At 37.2% G+C, this 19,486-nt stretch overlaps 1 protein-coding gene across 2 annotated transcripts in view; it reads right to left on the bottom strand.

The window, feature by feature from the left end:
* LAMA2 (laminin subunit alpha 2) overlaps positions 1-19,486 on the bottom strand; it is a gene marked incomplete at its 5' end in the record, with an annotated part of 356,160 nt that overhangs the window by 155,938 nt on the left and 180,736 nt on the right. For both annotated transcript variants that reach the window (XM_080342611.1, XM_080342610.1), the window contains 3 exons: positions 1,746-1,857; positions 7,908-8,119; positions 8,691-8,792. In XM_080342611.1, the coding sequence (XP_080198737.1) occupies positions 1,746-1,857; positions 7,908-8,119; positions 8,691-8,792 (426 nt within the window). The remainder of the gene's footprint in view (positions 1-1,745; positions 1,858-7,907; positions 8,120-8,690; positions 8,793-19,486) is intronic.

Here is a 19,486-nt window from a genome sequence, read left to right as displayed (position 1 = left end):
TGGGTTGTTTGTTTTGTTTTGTTTTTTCTTGTCATCTACTCAGAACACTAAAATATTTTCAATTTTTTTCTCTCAAACACAACTGTTCAATGCATATTATATGCTGAACCTCTGCTACAAAAGACTCATGAGAAATTAATTCAGTGAATAAAGGTATGAAAACTAAATCTTTTAACTCTATCACTGTTATTGTAAGATAGGCCAGCTTTGTCAAATGGCATTCCTGAGCAGTCCAAAATGCTCTGAAATTCGGTGAGAGGACACAGGAAAAGTGTGATCATGCAGAAGTCTTTAATCTCTTCTGGGCCTTCAGTCTTGGGAGGAAAATCAACATACAGGCAGGGCCTACAATACAGTTCAATAGGTCTGTGATTACTACTCAGTCTGCCAGTGTCCATGCCCACTATTGTGCACAGAAACTTAAAATTTGCAGCTATCCATGTATGTACTTTCTATTGTGGAATATGATCATCATATATATAAAAAATCAGGGACTCTTTTGAATAGGAGAGAAGGTTTAGTATTGAAGGACACAACGTTGGATAGAGAATTTCAGCAATACCAAGGCAGGAATTCTACCCAAGTCCTTCAGCTTCTGCAACAAAAGTAGATACTGAAACATCTGCAACCAGGACCTTTCCAAGTGCTTTCTGGGAAATCACACCTAAATCTGAATTGAGAGGAAAAATAGACCATTAAAAACAAAAAAAAAGAAAAAAAAAAGTGTGAAGCACTTCATCCAGCTTTTTTCTTCAAATAACTGAGCAGACAGACAACAGTCAGACTTCAAAATTATTTCTTAGCCAAGGTAGGAAATATTCTTCTACATTTTTTTTTGTCTGTACCATTTTGGAAATGATAGGAATATCCGTTAATTCCTTCGGGCCTTCTTTCTACATGAGTTTATCTAGCCCCAGTAACAAGCAACCACATTTGGCATGAAACTAGACTCTAAGCCCTAAATATCACATATAAGCACGGAAGATTTTAAAGAAAAAGAGAGTTGACAAGCAAATGCCTAGAGTGTCTGTGTAAATGGCATGCTGTTTGTAGTTTTATGAAGCAGAGCATCTTGGTGTTTGAAACATTTCCTTAAAGGCAAAGCTTTTGAAGCATTTTTTTTGGCTTCTATTTACCCTAAGCTATAACCACATGAGCTAGTTAATCATATATATACTTGTATGAACACATTCTGTGTGAACTAATGGATTTGTTAGGAAAATGGGTATTTTCTGAGCATGTGTCTATGTTATTACCTGTAACAGGACTAAACTAAAGTGAAACAATCCTCACAAGCACACACACATGATCCTCAAAGACTCCAAGGCAAGTAGCAAAGCCCTGAGAAAATAAAAGAAGAAACTCAACCACATTAACTCAGATAATTTGATCTGGCTTTGTTGTGCACTGGTCAGATAACTGCCATTTCCTTTCTGATTATGATAGTTTCATGCATTTGTATTATCAGTTGGCTGAAGAGTACAAATACTGCTTTCATTTTCTTTTCATTAACAGAAATGTCTTTTCATAACTTAGAAATCACCACAGAGGTGTAAAACTTCAGATTTCAATTATCATCCAATATAATGAACCACCACCTAGAAATAAAGGTAAATAGACAAGCTATCCTGAATTCCTAACAGGAATGGACAGCTCTTTTACTATTTCCTACCAACACGGGGCCCCTGGTTGCTTACAACTGTCACAGTTATCACAACTGATCTAGACTGCATCATGATACCCACCTCACACGAGGTACCATCATACCCCGGGGGACAGTCACATAATTCCACTGCAGACGCCACCTTTCTACCAGTTGAAGTGTGGTCAGCAGCTTCGATGCTACAGCTTCTTAGTCTGGATGCAGCAGAAATGAAACATTTAAAATAGCAAATTAGACAGAAGCATATGAGCAGCTGGATGCAACAAACAGTATATAGAGACATTCTGTGGCTTGTTTATGTTTTCCTGTTTAAAAATAAGGAGGTTTTCATATTAATCTATTTCTTCCTAAACTACACATCTGTAGGCTTGTTACTACTTTTGTCCATCATGTGAGGCAGACAATGGTCAGATACACATCAATGAAAGTGGATTAAAGCAGTCTCAAAGCACTGTATCAGTAGATGGAAGGCTATTCCTGGGCTGCAAGCCACAAGTACCAACTTACATTGCAGCTGTATATAAAGCAAAATTGACACTAAACAGTGTCTTCAAAATTTATAAACCAGCTTTCTAAAACATTACATTACTAAGTTTTGGTTATAGGGTATTTTTATTCTGGAGATTCGACCTCTGAAAGGTATTTCAGCTCTGTCCAGGAGGATCTAAGTATTATGTACATAAAAGAAAAAGTATGTACATGAAAGCAAAAAGAAATCTTCTACCATATACCTCAGTTTCCCCAATGACAGAGGAGACAGATTTGGAGAATTTTCTGCTCTATGCACAATCACCCTTGAAAAATAAATGCTAGACATTGGCTAAACAGCCATTGTATAGCCAAACACTGAACATTATTTATATTTAAGTATGATGGAATTATGATGAGACAGACAACAGAAGTATTTTTGATAATCTTACAGGTAATACGCAAAACAGATGTAGTGTACCTCAACAGTATCCATTTGGGGAAAGAAATTGGGATTTGGGGATTTAATTCTCATGAGAATTCAGAAGGAATATTAAGGTATTATAGAGGCTCAATGATTTCTATTTTCACCCAGAAAGGAGAGGGTTATCAGAGGGTTTGGTTACTAGAGCTACCTAAAAAGCTTCTGAAGTCTTTTTCAGAAGAAAATACCTTTCTATCATGACATGCATTTTGTTGAAAAAAAATAAACATTTTTCTTTGGAAAATTGAAACCAAACCTTTTCTTTCCTTCATACTAAGGCATTTGCCTTTTGGCTGCCAAAAACTCCTGAAAATTATCTGGATGACCTTGGATAAGAAAACATCCAAGAAAAATATTTTTTTGTTATTGCAGCAGTTAGAGGAAACATTAAGACAGGATATTTTCCCCACTCAATTTTATCACTACTCTCAATGACACAGACATAAAAGGTAAGCAGAAAAAAAAAAAAGGAAGATTTCTGAAATTAGGATGGGAGCTTCAGAAAAACAGAAATTATACCATCACTGGGGATATGACTGGACCATGGAGACATTACCATTGCAGATTATGCAGTTAGAAGCTTGAATCTAATTTGGTGATACCAGAACCTCTGTAAAAGGTTCTTGAAACTGTTTTAAGAGATGGGTGTATGTTCCAATCCAGATCTTCAGTAAGATCTCTCTAACTTTTCAATATTTTCCCTTCACTCAATTGCTCCATGCTTATTTTGCAATCATCCGTTTGAGTTATCCTTACAATAGCATAACCAACCTCTAGGATATTAAAGAGCAAATAGTGATGACTTTAACAGTAAAAACTCTAACAATATGAGGAGAAAAAAATCTGTAAATGAAGAAAAAAATTACTAGTAAAAGTTTTATTCATCCTTTGAACTATAGCTAGCTTGCTCTCAGCACAGATCTCAGAACAAAGAGAGGCACTTACACACAGAAACAATCCACCCAGTATTATCCCACATTTGTATTCACTGAATTGTTCCAACGTTCATTAGGTTCTGCTATTTGCTAAATGGGATTTTAATGTGTTTAACAGTTTTTGGCATTAACAGTTACTCAGTGAAGAAAGCTGCAGTGATTTTTTTTTTCTCCCATTTTGATGTTACAATTTTGATTCCTCGATGCCATTCTGCATTCATTAAAATACATAATGCTGGCAGTAATGGGGCACTGGATCCTGGAGATGCATGAACAATTTGAGATTCAACATCGAGACCAAATATTTAAGCTGACTGTTACTGTCAACAGGCAAGTGTTGACTTCTAAAAACAAACAAGATTAAAAAGGAAGGGGATGTTTCAGGCAGTATCAGCATAGCTTACTGTCTGCTATGCCAGGCATCTGAATCACATCAGCTACGTAAGGCACATGAAGAACTGACCCAATCATGGCTCATTTGTCCTGAAGCTAATTCTGCATATGGAAAACCCTTGGCCTCTCCTTTCCTATTTCTCCTTGCATCTAGCACTGGTTCTATATGTGGTGGCATGCAATCTGTTGTCTTTAGCACCACAATTTCCAGTGCCTGATTGTCTACAATATTTACCATCTGTGGTCACTCTGAATATTAAAACTGAAGAAACAGTGCTACCAAACTTTGTTTGGATCACAAGCTAGTGATATTAGATTATATGAAATTATAAAAGAGACCCATCTTTTTCTGATCTGTTGCTTCTATCACAAATGGATTTAGGTGCAACAGTTTGGACGGTCTGTCAAGTTAAGGCAGAATCTCAATTTAAATCCAAAACCTGTAATCGCTTTCAAATTGATTGCTGCATTTCTGTATCCTGCTTGATAATCTAAATGAAAGCCTGCTCATTTGAGGTAGCTTTCTAATTATAGCATAGAGCAATAACAACATTCTAAACTTAAAATGACCAAAAAAATGTTCTCAAAAACATGCTTGAGTGAAACTCAACTTTACTGCACTAATACTGTTAAGTAACTACTTGAAAGTCCTACTGATTAGCTAATGTTTCTAGTAGGTTAAACCAAACAAGGGTGAAAAATATAATCTTTATGTTAAAGTTCTTGCCAACTGTAGACAACTCCACTGAATTTTAAGTCACTTTTTACAAGACTGCAAGAAAGTTTCTTAATCTTACAATGCCTCCATTCTGACCTCTTCTCAAGCACAGATTATAGTAGCACCCTGGTAAATCCTTACACATAATAACACATAGGGTGTTATTATCCATTTTGAAAACTTCCAGTATTTAAATGAACAGGTTGCTTAATATAGCGATCTTTAATTATCATGTTGCATAATTCTGCTAATGCTTTGAGGCAGAAATTGCCATTCATGAAGGATCTAATAACCCTGTAATATTTCTGTCTCTCTGCCAGACCCTCTTTACTTTCTCAGAGGAGTATCCAACTGTCCACCATACATACCTGTTTAAAAGAAAATAAAAAACTCTCAGTTTGTATCTACTTATTGACTAAGGCTTAGCTCTACACTATTTATTTGGCAAAAATATCTTCCTTTGCAGCTCATCAACAGTAGTCCTTAATCAGCCCAAGATATGCCAAAGAATACCTTCTTCATTGGGTCTGGACACTTACCCTGCAGTATTAAAGAGGCAGAATACAGAAAAAAAGAGAGTTGCTTTCCATGATCTTATGAGATATGAGCACAGCTTTGCACCTAGTATGTTTTAGCATGAGTGAAAGCTGAAGAGAATATAAAAAAATTAGAACTGGGGCGTACCATGGAAATCAGCAATATGCCTACAACAACTGATCATAAACTGAGCTGGATGACCGTAGACACTGTTGTTGCTAGAACACATCATGTGGCTGGGAGCATGCACTCTTCTGAGAAGACTTAACTGCATCCAGTAAATCCTACCCTGATGGGTGAAACTACGATTCCTTTCGTTAAATCAAAGATGAAAAATCCTATTCATTTAATTGCTATTGGAATTTCACACCTTCTCTTCTGTCCCTGCAATGAGCACCCTGACAGCACTCAATAAAATGTATTTACTGTAGAGCAAGACTATTTTCAGAGACTTCTGGACATGCTGATGGTAATCACAGTAACCATTGCATTCTTCCATGGTAAAAGACATCATAGGGACAACTAGAGATGTACCAGTAATATAAAACCATTTCTAGCAAAAAAAAAGGTACTCTTCCAAATTACTTCAGCCCTTTCCCGTCTTTAAGGGACTAAATTTCTCAACTGTAACATCATCACATCTAGAAGAGGGTGGCTACTACCCTGCAAAGCATAAATTATATGTTTGTCCCAGAGCTCTTGAAAAATATTTCCAAGGCATGTTTTCAGGAAGCTATCTATAACACGACAAAAATGTTCCAAAGGCTGAATATGAAGAAGGCTACAAAACAGTGAGGTACCACACATGGCCAAATGGCTAAAGCAGTAATCTGGGATGCAGGTAGTGAGGCATGGTCTTCCAAACATGCCACTGACAGGTCTGCCACTTGTTGTTTACAAGGCATGAAATATAGACTGTGCCAGTTCTACATGTGTGTGTTGACCTGAGCTCTGTGCTGTCACCACCCAGAGGGGATCTGATCTGTTCCACCATACAGGAGCCAGTACATGTCCAGCAATGCACTTTCTCCACATAGCTTAACTGCCTAGCCAAAGTGGCTTTTGTAGGAAATCTCGGCATCTCATTCTAATGCAAACATCAGTACACAAATATATGTAAACCACTGACAGCTGAAGTTTGCACTTACCATAATACTTAGTAAGACCTTTGGCCCAGACAATGTCAATCATATATATCTCCTTTAAAAGAGCTTAGCATATAAAAGCTGCTATTACTCAGCCCCAAAATTGCTCCTTTAGTTTGGAAAATTCTGCCTAATTAGGTTTGGTTTGGTTTTATTTGAATGAGAACAGAGTGGAGAAACAACACTCACTGAGCTCCCACAAGTTTCAGCTTCTCATGGTTTGCTCATATTGCATAAGAGGTGAACTCTGGCCTGGTGGTTTGACTCTCCTCTAACACCAGAGTGAGAAGGTGATGTGCCATGAAAGGTTCTCAAACTGGATGCAAGAAGAAGCAAGGCTGATGACCAAATGAGCAATTTGGGAAACAGTTTGGCTCAAGCTCATTATGATTCACAAACTTATTTACAGAGAGGTAATACATAACTCTCACTGAAAGAGGAAAATTGAAGAAACACAAATTCTTTTTTGCAGGGAAAAGATGTACACTGCAAAAGCTCAAATCAGAAAACTGTATTCTGTTGACACAACCAGTCTTTCAATTTAGGAAGTATTTTAATTGCCTAAGTATTCAAATGATGGATTGCTGATGAAATTTCACAGTAGCAAAAACTGTATCTATGCTCTCAGCAAATAATCACTAATGTGCTATTAGTTCCCTTCATTCCAAATTGGCTTATGCTGCTGAATCAAGTGATGTGTAGCTTAGAGAACATTTAGGTTTCATGCCTTGTCAGTAGAAAACTACTATGCAATCAATTCTATTGCACATTTAAAACATGTTATTTATGCCACTTAACTATCAATGTATAGACAGTATCATACAGTATCAGGAGAGAGGCTCTCTTCTAGCCCACCTGGAGTATTGCCCATGCACTTATGAAAATTTTAAATGCAAGATGAGCCTAACAGGTTCAACCATACGGCAGCCACTGAGATAGAACAACTGTGTCATCTCATATAACATGTCTTTCATTTTATCAGAAGATTCAGAAGAGTTCACGTGAAATCAGTGGTTTTAACCAGTCCAGGCAGCAACCTGACATAAATCAAGGGAAAGGCTTTGGGATTAGCAAGTTCTGTGTGTGGTACTGACTAAAAATATAGAAAACTCCCCTCAAGCCACTTTTCTAGCTTAGAGACTTAGGATATTATTCTCTTGTCCACTGTTAATGTGGCCCTGTATGCTCACTAAATGGGGAAAACAATATTTAAGCAATATATCATCTCTTACTTCAACATGTCATTACTGCACTCCATGATTTACCATACACATGGGAATTACAGTGTTCATAAAACAAGCATATTTATAGAACTGCCATTCATGCCTTAGCAGTCCATGTGTTTTCATCTTCTTACAAGGCTGCTTCTTTCTGTTGCTTCTTCTCCTCCTCCCTACCCAAAATGAAAAAAAATACTAACGACTGTTTGAAAGTGTAAATGAATGCTATGGATTTCACAATAATAACTTAGTGTGTTTTAAATTACACCAGCTTAGTTATCTGAAGTGAGAAAACAAGTATTTTGAGAAGATGCCTGTAGCGAATACACGTTTCCCATATTTACCTGTAGATGGCATTCATCCCATTGCTGTATGTGGCTCTTATGAGGATCCTCTTCACATTTGCAAGAACAGTCATGAACTCCCTCCTGCTGACTGGAAGATCAGTGCCATGCACAGAGAATGATTCCGGTTTCAGCACAATTTCTTCAGTGTGCTCTTCAGAAGGCTGCAGGTGAATCCCCTCTTTTGGAGTGCTGATTCTCAAGTCACCTCCCTAGATAGAGTCATGAGAGAGAGACATTTAAATACCAAAAAAGTCTAAAAAAGCTCCATCTGCAGACAGTTGGGGTATGGAATTTATTAAATAATATATTTTATGAGAATAAAAATATCAGGAATAACATTCACATTCATCCTGAAATTGGCTTGCCCAATAAAGTTGAAAGTCAGTCCTAAGGAAAGTTTAGGTTATTCAGCTAAAACCTAGTGTCATGCTTTTGCATAGGCAAAAGCAGACTCATACAATGCTGAGCTGTACAAGAACAGGTCTACTGAAAGAATGTGAAAGCATTACGTCAAACAACCAAGTATTTTTTTTCTTCATTCTTCCTGATGAACAGAAACAATATAGTTCTGTAAGCTACTGCAAAATTGCCAGAGGCTCCTTGAGATACTGAAGATTTTAGTTCTCTAAAGTGTGTCCATTTTCTGATAGTATAAATTAGCTGAAAGTACATGCACCCTGCTGTTTTGTGTCCTCAACCACCAGGTTTCACACTGAACATCTGAAGTAGTAGGCAATTCTTTTTTTTTTTTTTTGGTGGCTGAAAATACAATCACTTTACCTCTATGATGACATCAGATTGAACTATCAATTGAACTGTCTCTTCTTCCTCTGTGAAATCATAGGAGACTGTAAATTTCAGATGTCCTCCAGCAGCTGCTACCTGGTGAGAAAAAAAGACAAGAAAAATGCAACTAAATGAAACAGGTCTTAACCATTTCGGGTCAGTTTTCTTGGGAGTCAGTACTTCCCAGAAACAAACTTCTAATGTTGCAAAGCTGTTTACAGATACCTGGGGGTTACAGGTCTATGAACCACTCTCTTCTTGCTCAACCATCTAGAAATCATGCTTAAGACATTTTTCTTCTCTATCTATCGAAGGCTATAAATTCCTTAAACACACAGACTAACAAAGTAATCAGAACCAGACCTGAAATTTATGCAAATTTTCACTTGATACTGACACCACATTTTCAGTGTATTTTAGTTATATGGTCCTCATTTAGGTTGGGCTTATACATCAGCAGCTTTAGCAACCTTTGGAAGATTCAATAATTTCAGTTTTGTTGATGGGGCAAACTACCAGAAAAGAAAAAAGCCCAGTGATGTTTTTCTTAGAATGAACTGTAACCTAAAATAAAGTAGGAATTGTCTCTTATGGTGTCAAATAAATTTACTTCAAAAATGCTCCAGTCCAGCTCTTTCTCACAGTTTGACTCAGTCTTCAATGTCAGCAGTCAATAACCAGGCTCTTGTGTCATGCCAATATATTTTTTTCTATGCTCTTATAGTGCCCCAAACCATGGCAGTGACACTAGCCTTTCCATGAAAAAATGGAGTAAGTGGATCACTTTTAGAATGCAAATCAAAAGAGGAAGACTTGAATGATAGAGTTCAGTACAAAAACAGTGCTTTTGTTTTTAATTGTTTGGAAGTAGCATAAGTAAATCAGAGGTGGCAAGAACTGTATTTTGTGTTTGAAACGCATCTGCCTCATACTTCAGTGCAATGGCAGCCTCTTCTTCGGTACTACTAAAATCACAGGGATCCTTCTGCCCTTCCAGTGCATACTGCTGACCACAGAGCAAACTCATGATTCTTCTACAAAGAGAATAATCTCGTTATTCCCAAGGACATAATGTGCCATCTCTTGTTTATCACACTAGATGGTTTTGCACACAGTAACAGAAAGCAGTGAAAGTAATCAGCTCCATTATTTTTAATGCATCTAATTTAAGGGAAGAAAAGAAAAAAAGTCCCACTTTTAAGTCACGGACATCAACTGATTTTGAATTATCCACAAAGGTATAAAAATCCATAAACTGCATCTGAGATTGTACAGCTAATTGCTAAGTTAAAGCCAGAAAATTCACTCCAATTCATAATCCAAAGCTTGGATCATAGAATTATAAGATTATAGAATCACAGAATATCTCAAGTCAGAATGGAACCATAAAGATCATGGAGTCCAACTCCCTGCTCCCCATAGGACTAAGAGCATTGTCCAAATGCTCCTTGAATTTGGTGCTGGGACCACTTCCCTAGAGAGCCTGTTCCAGTGACCAACCACCCTCTCAGTGAAGAATCTTTTCCTAATGTCCAGTCTAAACTTCCTCTGATGCAGCTTCATTCAATTGCCTCGTGTCCCATTGCTGGTCACCACAGAGAGGAGATCAGCACCTCTCCCTCCACTGCCCTTCTTGAGGAAGCTGTAGACTATGATGAGGTCACCCCTCAGCCTTCTCTTATCCAAGATAAACAAATCAAGTTACCTCAGCCACTCGTAAGTCTTGCCCTCAAGAACCTTCACCATCTTTGTCACCCTCCTCTGGACACACTACTAGTTTCATGTCCTTCTTATATTGAGATGCCCAGAACTGCACACAGTGCTCCAGGGGAGGCCACACCAGTGCAAAGCAGAGCGGGACAATCACCCCTCTCGCCCAGCTGGCAATGCTGTACTTGATGCACCTCAGGACACGGTTGGCCCTTTTGGCTGTCAGGGCACTGTTGGCTCATGTTCAAATTGCCATTAACCCAAACTCCCCAGATCTCTTTCCATGGTGCTGCTCTCCAGCCTCTTGTTCCCAATTTGTATGTACAAGCAGGATTACCCTGTCTCAGGTGCAGAGTCTGGCACTTGCACTTGTTAAATTTTATATGGCTGGTGATTGCCCAGCTCTTTAGTCTATCCAGATGTCTCCGAAAAGCCTCCCTACCCTTGAGGGAGTCCACAGCTCCTGCTAGTTTAGTGCCATTGGCACACATCAGCACTGGATGTATACATAGTATACAAATCTGTTAGGACCAATGCAACTACATTCAGCCTTGAGTGTAGCAACATGAAAATACTTCTTTTCCATAGACATACTTTTACAGCACTTTTGTTTATAAGTGTAAAAAAATGTGGAAAATTTATATATCCAAAATGCTGCAAGACATACACAGAAATGCTTTCAGCTTTAGATGAACATTTAAAAAGAGTAACTTTTGCAGAATTTTATAATTTCTGTTTCAAGTTCAAACTACAATGATTCAAGAAAGTGAAAATAATGCAAAGACAAAGACTGTATGGTTTCAGGCAACCTATAATAATTATGCACCACAACAGGTTTTACTAGGTTTTACTTTTTTCCAGTTGTATAACCTTTACCTTATTAAATGAAAATCCAACACAGGAAATGGATAGGCTAACAGAAAAAAAAAAAACAAAAAAACCCAAACAAACAAAAAAAACCAAAAACCAAAACAAAACAAAACAAACAAAAAAAAACCAAACAAAAAACCCCCCAAACAAACAAACAAACAAAAAAAACCCAAACAAGGTGAAAGGAAGGGTTCTGATTCAGAATAAATGCAGACAGAAAACAAATCAACAATGCAGACTTAGATCAAATATCTGTTGGAAAGGGGCAGACAAACAGATAATAGTTTAGAGAAAGGAAGTAGAATGGATTAGGGACTTCCATATATAACCATCACAAAACATTAGAGGAAAAGGGCGGGTTTGACTAGTCCAGAAAAGAGAATGCTAAGAGGGAATAGGAAAATAGTTTACCAAAACACAAAAGACTGGAAAAATGAAATGGTAATTTTTATTTTCCTGTGGCAACTGCAGGGAAAGCAAGAAGATTCACCTTGAGCATACAGAAAGCTTTCTGACTGTAAGGATGGTCAAAAACATATCAAGCAACTTGAAAATGCTATTGAATTCCTTCATTAAATGTTTAACAGCAGTTCAAACATGTCAGAGATACTCTAGGTATGATGCCTAAGAGTTGGAATACGACTAAGAAGTCTCCTGAGGTCTCTACTAGCCACAGCAGTCTGAGTTTTGCAGCTGCCGCTGGCAAGATTTGCATATCACAAACAGAATCACACAGTGAAGTCAAGGTCCCCAAATGGCACGTGTTAGAGAGAGTACCTTGTAGTTCAGAATATATATATTTATCCTGTGTGCTGTATAATATCAAAGTAGATTAGAAAAAAATCAAATAAAATAGAAAGTACTACTTCCGTCTGCCATTGCTTATAAATATTATTTCCTTTCTCTGTATGTTTTAAGTACAAGCTCACTCACAGGCAAAATAATTCAGAGGTCAGTCCCTGTGCTTTATGAACAATTATGTCTCATCTAGTGCAAAAAATACTTTTCACTGAACTTTGAATATAAGGGTGATGCAGAAGTTGGGCACCGGTGAGATCCCTTCATTTTGAGACTGTTCTCTGTATCACCCAGTGATTCAGAGTTCTACCTCAAGGACTGTCATCCGAGGCCATATCAACACGAAAGAGAACAGAGCATAAAAGTTTGCCTTGCTGGTGACAAAGGCATGTATTTTTGATACAAGAATAGCTGACTAAAAATGTCAAGGAAGTTCCACAGAATTTCCTTTATCTCTCCCCCCTGTTTTTAGATTGATACATCAAATATTTCTTCTCAGCTCAGGAAGCAGAATCTACAAGTTCAAGAAAAGTCACAGGCTCCCGAAGAATTACAAGGATAGGAGAGAGAAATCACACCTATCTAATTCTAATCCACCAAGTTTCTGGCAGATAATTTTTTTGATTGGCTAACTGTACTTCTACTATTATGTTACATGTTTTTGAAGGACACAACCAGAGAGCAGACAAGACTGATTGCGACATCCTAGCAGTTGCATTCTGGGTCAGCCAAAATCCTCTGAAGCAGGAGAGATGGGTTCTTTCCTGTGAACTAATGCCCATTCTTAACAGGAAGAAAAACAGAGGGTAGGAGGAAGTGCTCAGTACTACCTTATGTAATGCATGCCTTAATGTCACGCCTGTCATACTAAAATAATTTTTAAATCAAGACAAGTGATACTAAAGCACAAATATTTACAGCATTGAAAACAAATAGCATTGCTACAAATATTCGCAAAGCCATAGATGAGGAGAGCTTGATTTTCTTTATATGGAAATCAAATTCTGGAAGTTTCTCTCTTCCTCCACTTGGTCAGTCTGCTGTCAGTGCTTTTCTGAGGCAAGCTGTCAGGATCTCTCCTGCTAATGTCATTGGAGAGTTCCTCTTTCTTATACAGCTTTTATAACCCATCTTATTCTTGAATCATTTGGTGATTCACACTTTCCTTCTCCAATGCCTCTTGTAGCTGCCTATAAAGTTTGAGCACTTACACCACTACAATAGAGGTCGTCTCATTTCTTCGAAACAACATCTGCCAAATGTAGCTTCAGAAGACCAGGAGCTACCAACACTAAACAGGGTGCTGTTTACAATCCCTTCTCATTAATCAGTAAAATGCTCTTCTGTCAGCTAGGAAGAGACTCAGCTTGTGATTAGTGCATCTAAATATAGTTGCCTGTTTGTGAATTAAATGACCATGACTCTCTTGAGTGGAAGCCAAATGGAATATACTGGGCCATCTGATATGACGCTATGTGGCTACATGTAGACAACTGAAAGAAGGGATCTAGAAAGTGTTCAGTCTATGGTTTCCCCACCAATGAATGACTTTCAGGTCACTTCACTTTGTATTTATATTAAAAAAATAACTTGGAAGGCATAAAATACATTTCACAAATAAATAATCACACAGCAAGTGTACTACTGAAATGAAACCTATGCACCTTGTTCACATGTTTAGTAGTAAAATCTATATCAGAATGGAGCTCAGAGAGACTTTGATCTCAGGCCTAACCCAAAAGAATACGACACTTTCAAAAGCAAAAATGTATTATTTCAATGAAGTATATTTAAACCAATACTCATAAACCACCAGACTTTATAAATGAGTGAAATAAAAGGCATCAACAAATTTCAAGAAGTTGGACAGTCTTTTCCATCTTCACTGTTAGTGGTTCTAGCAGAAATACAGACACTGACACATTGTATTAGAAAGATAAGCATTGCAGAGAGAGTTTAGGAGTTTATATTTTTATTAGACCAATACAGCTGCAGTACAGCTATGGAAAGGTGAAATGCTTTTGGAAACATGAACCCGGCTTGCTATTAATTATTGTTTACATAGACATAGAGTTAGAACTACACCAAGTGAAAAAAATGATAGTAAAAAAAAAAAAGAAAAAAAACACCTTAAAACTATGAATTAGCAGAATATTTCCGTGGAGAAAGCTAGTATACATACTTCCGCATACAAAACCAAGGAGATGTCTCGCAGCAAGATGCTGATTGTAACTCAAAGTTCTAAGAGATAAAAATGTTCTCTTATTCCAAAAGACATCCCCAAAACAAACAAACCCCCTATTTGTTTCCTGATATGCCTGTGAACGTTCTTTTGCTTGCTGTCATGATTATGAGAAATGACACAGATGGTCATTCAGTTTTCCATTGGCTCTGTCATATTCCTGGTGGCAATATCTACCACTAGATACAGTACTTGAAGGTAATGAAATCATATTGTATACAGTTTAAGATTCCCTGCTAGCCTTCTTGAAACTCCATGAAATAGAACTGCAATAAAATGTTGACGTTTATTTGGACTTTTTCACCTTCACAAACTCTCTAGGTACTCGTTTATTTTATGACACAGATTTCAGCAAATATAGAGATATCTGCCACCAGAACATCAGCACTGACTATGTGAAGGAAACCCTTTAAAAAAACAAGATTGCTCCCAGTTTCTTGGTGGTGATCGATTTAGTCCATAATTCATTGGCATCTATACAGCTGTGATATGATTTGACAAGGTGCTAAACAGGCAATGTACCACCTTACCCAATGCCTAAGTGTATTCCAGTTCTTCTAGCCAGCCAACTCAATGCAGAAGGGAATAGATAAAGGGCTGCTTTTCCTAACTTAATTTACTTACATTTAAGGAAATATTGCATTGTTAATCCAGCTCTCATCTGGATTATTGTTTCTTTACAAAAAAGTACTGGCTGTAAATTAACAATATTTAATTGAGTTTTTCTGGTCTAGGCTTCATGCTGGTTGTAGAAAGAGAGGAGGTAAAGACTAGGAAAGAATTCTGACAGAACCATCACCAAGAAAACATCGGACTTTTATTCATTTAGTAATAGCTCTCAGTAAAGATTGCATGTTTTAGTTTTGCACACGATCCAATTTGAGATTAAATAGATTCTCCTCTCTTAAACAGACCTGAATTTAGATAGGATATAAAAGCTCTTCTGAGGCATTATAGTAATATTTCAGATAAAGCAGGAAGCAGAATAATCATGTTCCATTTGAATGACAGTATAGTTCTGGTGAGCTTTAAAAAAATGCCAGTTCTCTTCATAGGGAAGTTGAATTTTTCCCCTGAAAGAATGGACTTGTTCCTCCAACCCCCTACCACTTAGAGTTTACTCAACTCTGTCTGAGCTAGTTCAGAGTCCTACAGCTTCCCTGCTTAAGAACACTTAGAATTCTTCTATACAAATTGTATAAATTGATGCTACATTCTACCTAAATTCATTTATTCAGAATACTGCTCCAGAGAAGTTCACTGAAAAAGGATGGAATAAACTTATATAAAGTAGCCTGGTCACTATGTTGCTGGGTTCAGCTGTTTTCTATGTGTTTTTCTACAACACTGAAGCACTCAAAGGGGAAACAGGACTTGAAACAGACCACTCTGATAACCAAGTCACACTGTAAGAAGATTTCCAAGTCATTCTTTTCTGGAATATTATCAAGAATGTTATGATACCACCTCTTTAATTTTCTGTATTTCCTCTGCTGATCCTATGTAAAGGCAGAGTTAAGCTGAAGATAAAGGAGCTTTAATCAACGTAGGCACTTATCTAATCACAGAATGCTCCCTCATGTCTAAGATACATGCTAAGAAATCAAAGAGCAAGATACAAAGTATATCAAAGAAAGAACATTTATTTGCTCTACCTCGAACAACCTTTGTAGAATACTCAAAAAAAAAGCCTTAAAAACTCATTCTGTAAGATCATCTTTCTTCATACACTGGGTAACAGAACAACACATTCACAATAAATCTGAATATTTCACAGTTTCCTAGCAATTAAAAGAACCATTAAATCTGTGGCTTTAATTGTCTTCCCTAAGGAAAAGTCTTCTCTGATTAAAAGACAAATAACACCTATCCATAAAGCAAGCACAACTGATAAGAAGCGACCAAAACTCTACCAAATTGTACTTCATATGTACCTTTAGCATGTCTCTCTCATATATTTTATAACAATATTCGAGTAACTGGGATCTCTTCCAGAACATGTATTAGTCTCAGCTACAGCAAAGTCTGTACACTGCATAAGTTCAAGAGGACAGGGAACTGCTGGATAGAGTCCAGCGCAGGGCAACAAAGATGATTAAGGGAGTGGAACATCTCCCTTATGAGGAAAGGCTGAGTGAGCTGGGTCTCTTTAGCTTGGAAAAGAGGAGACTGAGCTGTGACCTTATTAATGTTTACAAATATATAAGGGGTGAGTGTCAGGAGGATGGAGCCAGGCTCTTCTCAGTGACAACCAATGGTAGGACAAGGGGTAATGGGTTCAAACTGGAACACAAGAGGTTCCACTTAAATTTGAGAAGAAACTTCTTCACTGTGAGGGTGACAGAACACTGGAACAGGCTGCCCAGGGAGGTTGTGGAGTCTCCTACTCTGGAGACATTCAAAACCTGCCTGGAAACCTTTCTCTGTAGCCTCATCTGGGTGTTCCTGCTCTGGCAGAGGGATTGGACTAGATGATCTTTTCAGGTTCCTTCCAATCCCTAACATTCTGTGATTCTGTGATCTGATCACTAGGCAGTAGAAAGAAAACACTGGTGCCCATCAAAGAAATACTGTGTGTTCAAATTCAAATACAATGGAAACATGAAGGAAGAAAGAACATCAAAAGGGGAAGGCATTATATTCTAGTATCTCCTTAATCATCCTTTTCAAGCATCCCTCGGTTTTGCTAGTATACCAGTAAATCAAGTTTAGTTGGACAATTTAAAACTTTTTTCAGTTTTCGTACAGCTGCCTTTTCCTTCTTGCTTCAGAAGATACAAGGTATCATTTTTGTAAAGTGCTTGATAACTCTTGCCATCCTGAGTGTGACAAACTGATACTTAATTTCCAAGCCCTTCATATTTAAAATAGTTTGTCACATGTGATGGAGACCAGTTAAAATCTCACACAATTATTTTAATTCAATGTATCTGCTATAATAAGAAACATTTAATAGGAAAATATTGAAGAATTCAATAAGAAGCTTCTTATATATGGATTTTCTAAATTATAGCATAAACTCACTGATATACTCACTGCTACTGAGATACTTCATTAAGATTACCATTTCATAACCCTGGTTCTCTTCTTCTTTGGATGCACTAGATGCAGTATTTGGAAGCAAAGAAAAACTAGATGTCTAAATAAAATGCAACAATTAATTGTGTTTAGTACATAATATCGAAACATTAAATGATATCATGTAACTCTAAAAGGAAAAATGGAATAAATCTCAGTTCCTAAGGAAGATGGGAAATAAAGGACAGAGCTCTCCCATGAGGCCTGTGCTGCCACTTCTACTTACGTTGAGTAGCAGCTACTTCTGAAATTAGCACTGAAAAAATTAATGGAATCAGGGACTGATTAAAAAAAAATGCACAATAAGATTATATGCAGTTTCCTGAAATGTCCTTATGAATGTAGACATTTACCCTACAAATTCTCAAATCTCTACCATTATTCCCAGCTGTAATTCCTCTCACTAGAAAAGAGAAACACAACTGTCTGACCAGCCGTTCCTGAAGTCTAAAATCCACTTCGCTAATGATAAGCCTTAACAAAATTTAGAATATATGATTACTTTGCTATAGTTACTTAACCACAGAAATCACAGCACATAACCTTAGTATGGCTACTCACTTTCTTGTTCCTCCTTTGCTTTATTATCAAAGTCCTTCCATGACTGTGCCTTCCCAACCACTATTCTCCAAACTGCTGTAACTAAATCAAGCATTCAAAAACATAAAGTTGGGTATATATTCTTCCAGTAGTGATATGGTAACTGTAATTAATGTACAGTTACTGCCCATGCCTATTGCTGTGGTGGCAAGTGTATCTCAGTCTTTGGAAGTGTGCCAGTCTGGCAAAAATATGCCAGAAGCTGTGACACCATAGCATAATATGTCAGACACCTGTCATAGAGGGATACCCAAAAAATTAACCTGTCATCAAAATTGCAGACACTTTTCCCTAACTTAATACAGTTAAACTGCAGAGGGGAAAAAATACAGCCAACACAAACTCACCAGCTGCTGCCTAGTGTTTTTGCAATAGCTGCCCTGATCTTTATAAGCATCAATTTAGCAGTGTCAGAGTGGCTGAAGGGTGTAGGTCTGGATAAAGATACTACTTAAACTGTGAAGACAGTTCAGACTACTAGTGATATTGAAATCAAACTCTACTACTTGAACATCAACTCTGAGACATGTTTCTAAATAACATATCCTCATCAAATGTTTCCAAATATCAACAGTTTACTGCTGATCTTGTAGCTGTCAACAACCTCATAACTGAAAGTAATTATTAATTTTACTGATTAAATGTTCATCTCCCAGTACCATGGTGTTTGGTTCCAAGGGGACAAATCATTATTACAGCAGATATATCAACAAATGCCCTCCTGTAATATTAGAATGAAATACTAACTAGAATATTTATGTCAGTGTTCAGTTCCATTAAGATACAAGAAACGACCCTTATCCTCTCATCTCTGTCTGTACTCCTGCATGAATATTTTAGCAAGAAAAAGATTTTGCATAATTTTGCAAAACTAAAAAAGCTCATATTTCTATGGCAACAAATTCCCAGCATGCAAGGATTATTAAAAACAAAAATGCAGGACTATGAGACAAGAGCAAGTATTCAAGTCTAAATTAAAACCTGTTCTTAGTAAAAATATTTCCCTCAGCCCTGCTATTGCATTTAGGTTAATCAATATTTGCATCCAATATTGTTGAGGACATCACATTGTGTGATGATCTTAAAATCAAAATCCACGTATACTTCCCAAAGTGTTGACTTGCTACTGAAAAAGCTTAAACAGAGTAAGTAACAACAATAAATAGTTAAATTCAATTTCTTTGTTAGTACAGTTCACCAAGTGAGACTGTAAGCATTCTTGATCTTAGGCTTTCTTTTATTTCCATGCCTGTAAAGTACCAAGCAAAATAGCTCAGGAATGTTATTTCAAAACTTTGCCACAACAGAAAATGAAAAAACACTTCAACTTCTAGCCAGCCGAAAGTGATTTTCCCACCTCCTTCTGCTTAACTGTTTTGCAACATTACTGTGGACAATATTGTGCCATAATGATGGCTGCACAAGTAATTCAAAGCAAAGTATGACATAACTAGCACTTCGGGATCCTTTAGGAAACCAAAACACATAATAA

This window comes from Nesoenas mayeri (assembly GCF_963082525.1).
Source record: "Nesoenas mayeri genome assembly, chromosome: 3".
NCBI classification, from domain to species: Eukaryota; Metazoa; Chordata; class Aves; order Columbiformes; family Columbidae; genus Nesoenas; species Nesoenas mayeri.
The sequence above is the reverse complement of the archived record's forward strand: the minus strand, read 5'-3'. Positions and strand labels throughout refer to the sequence as shown.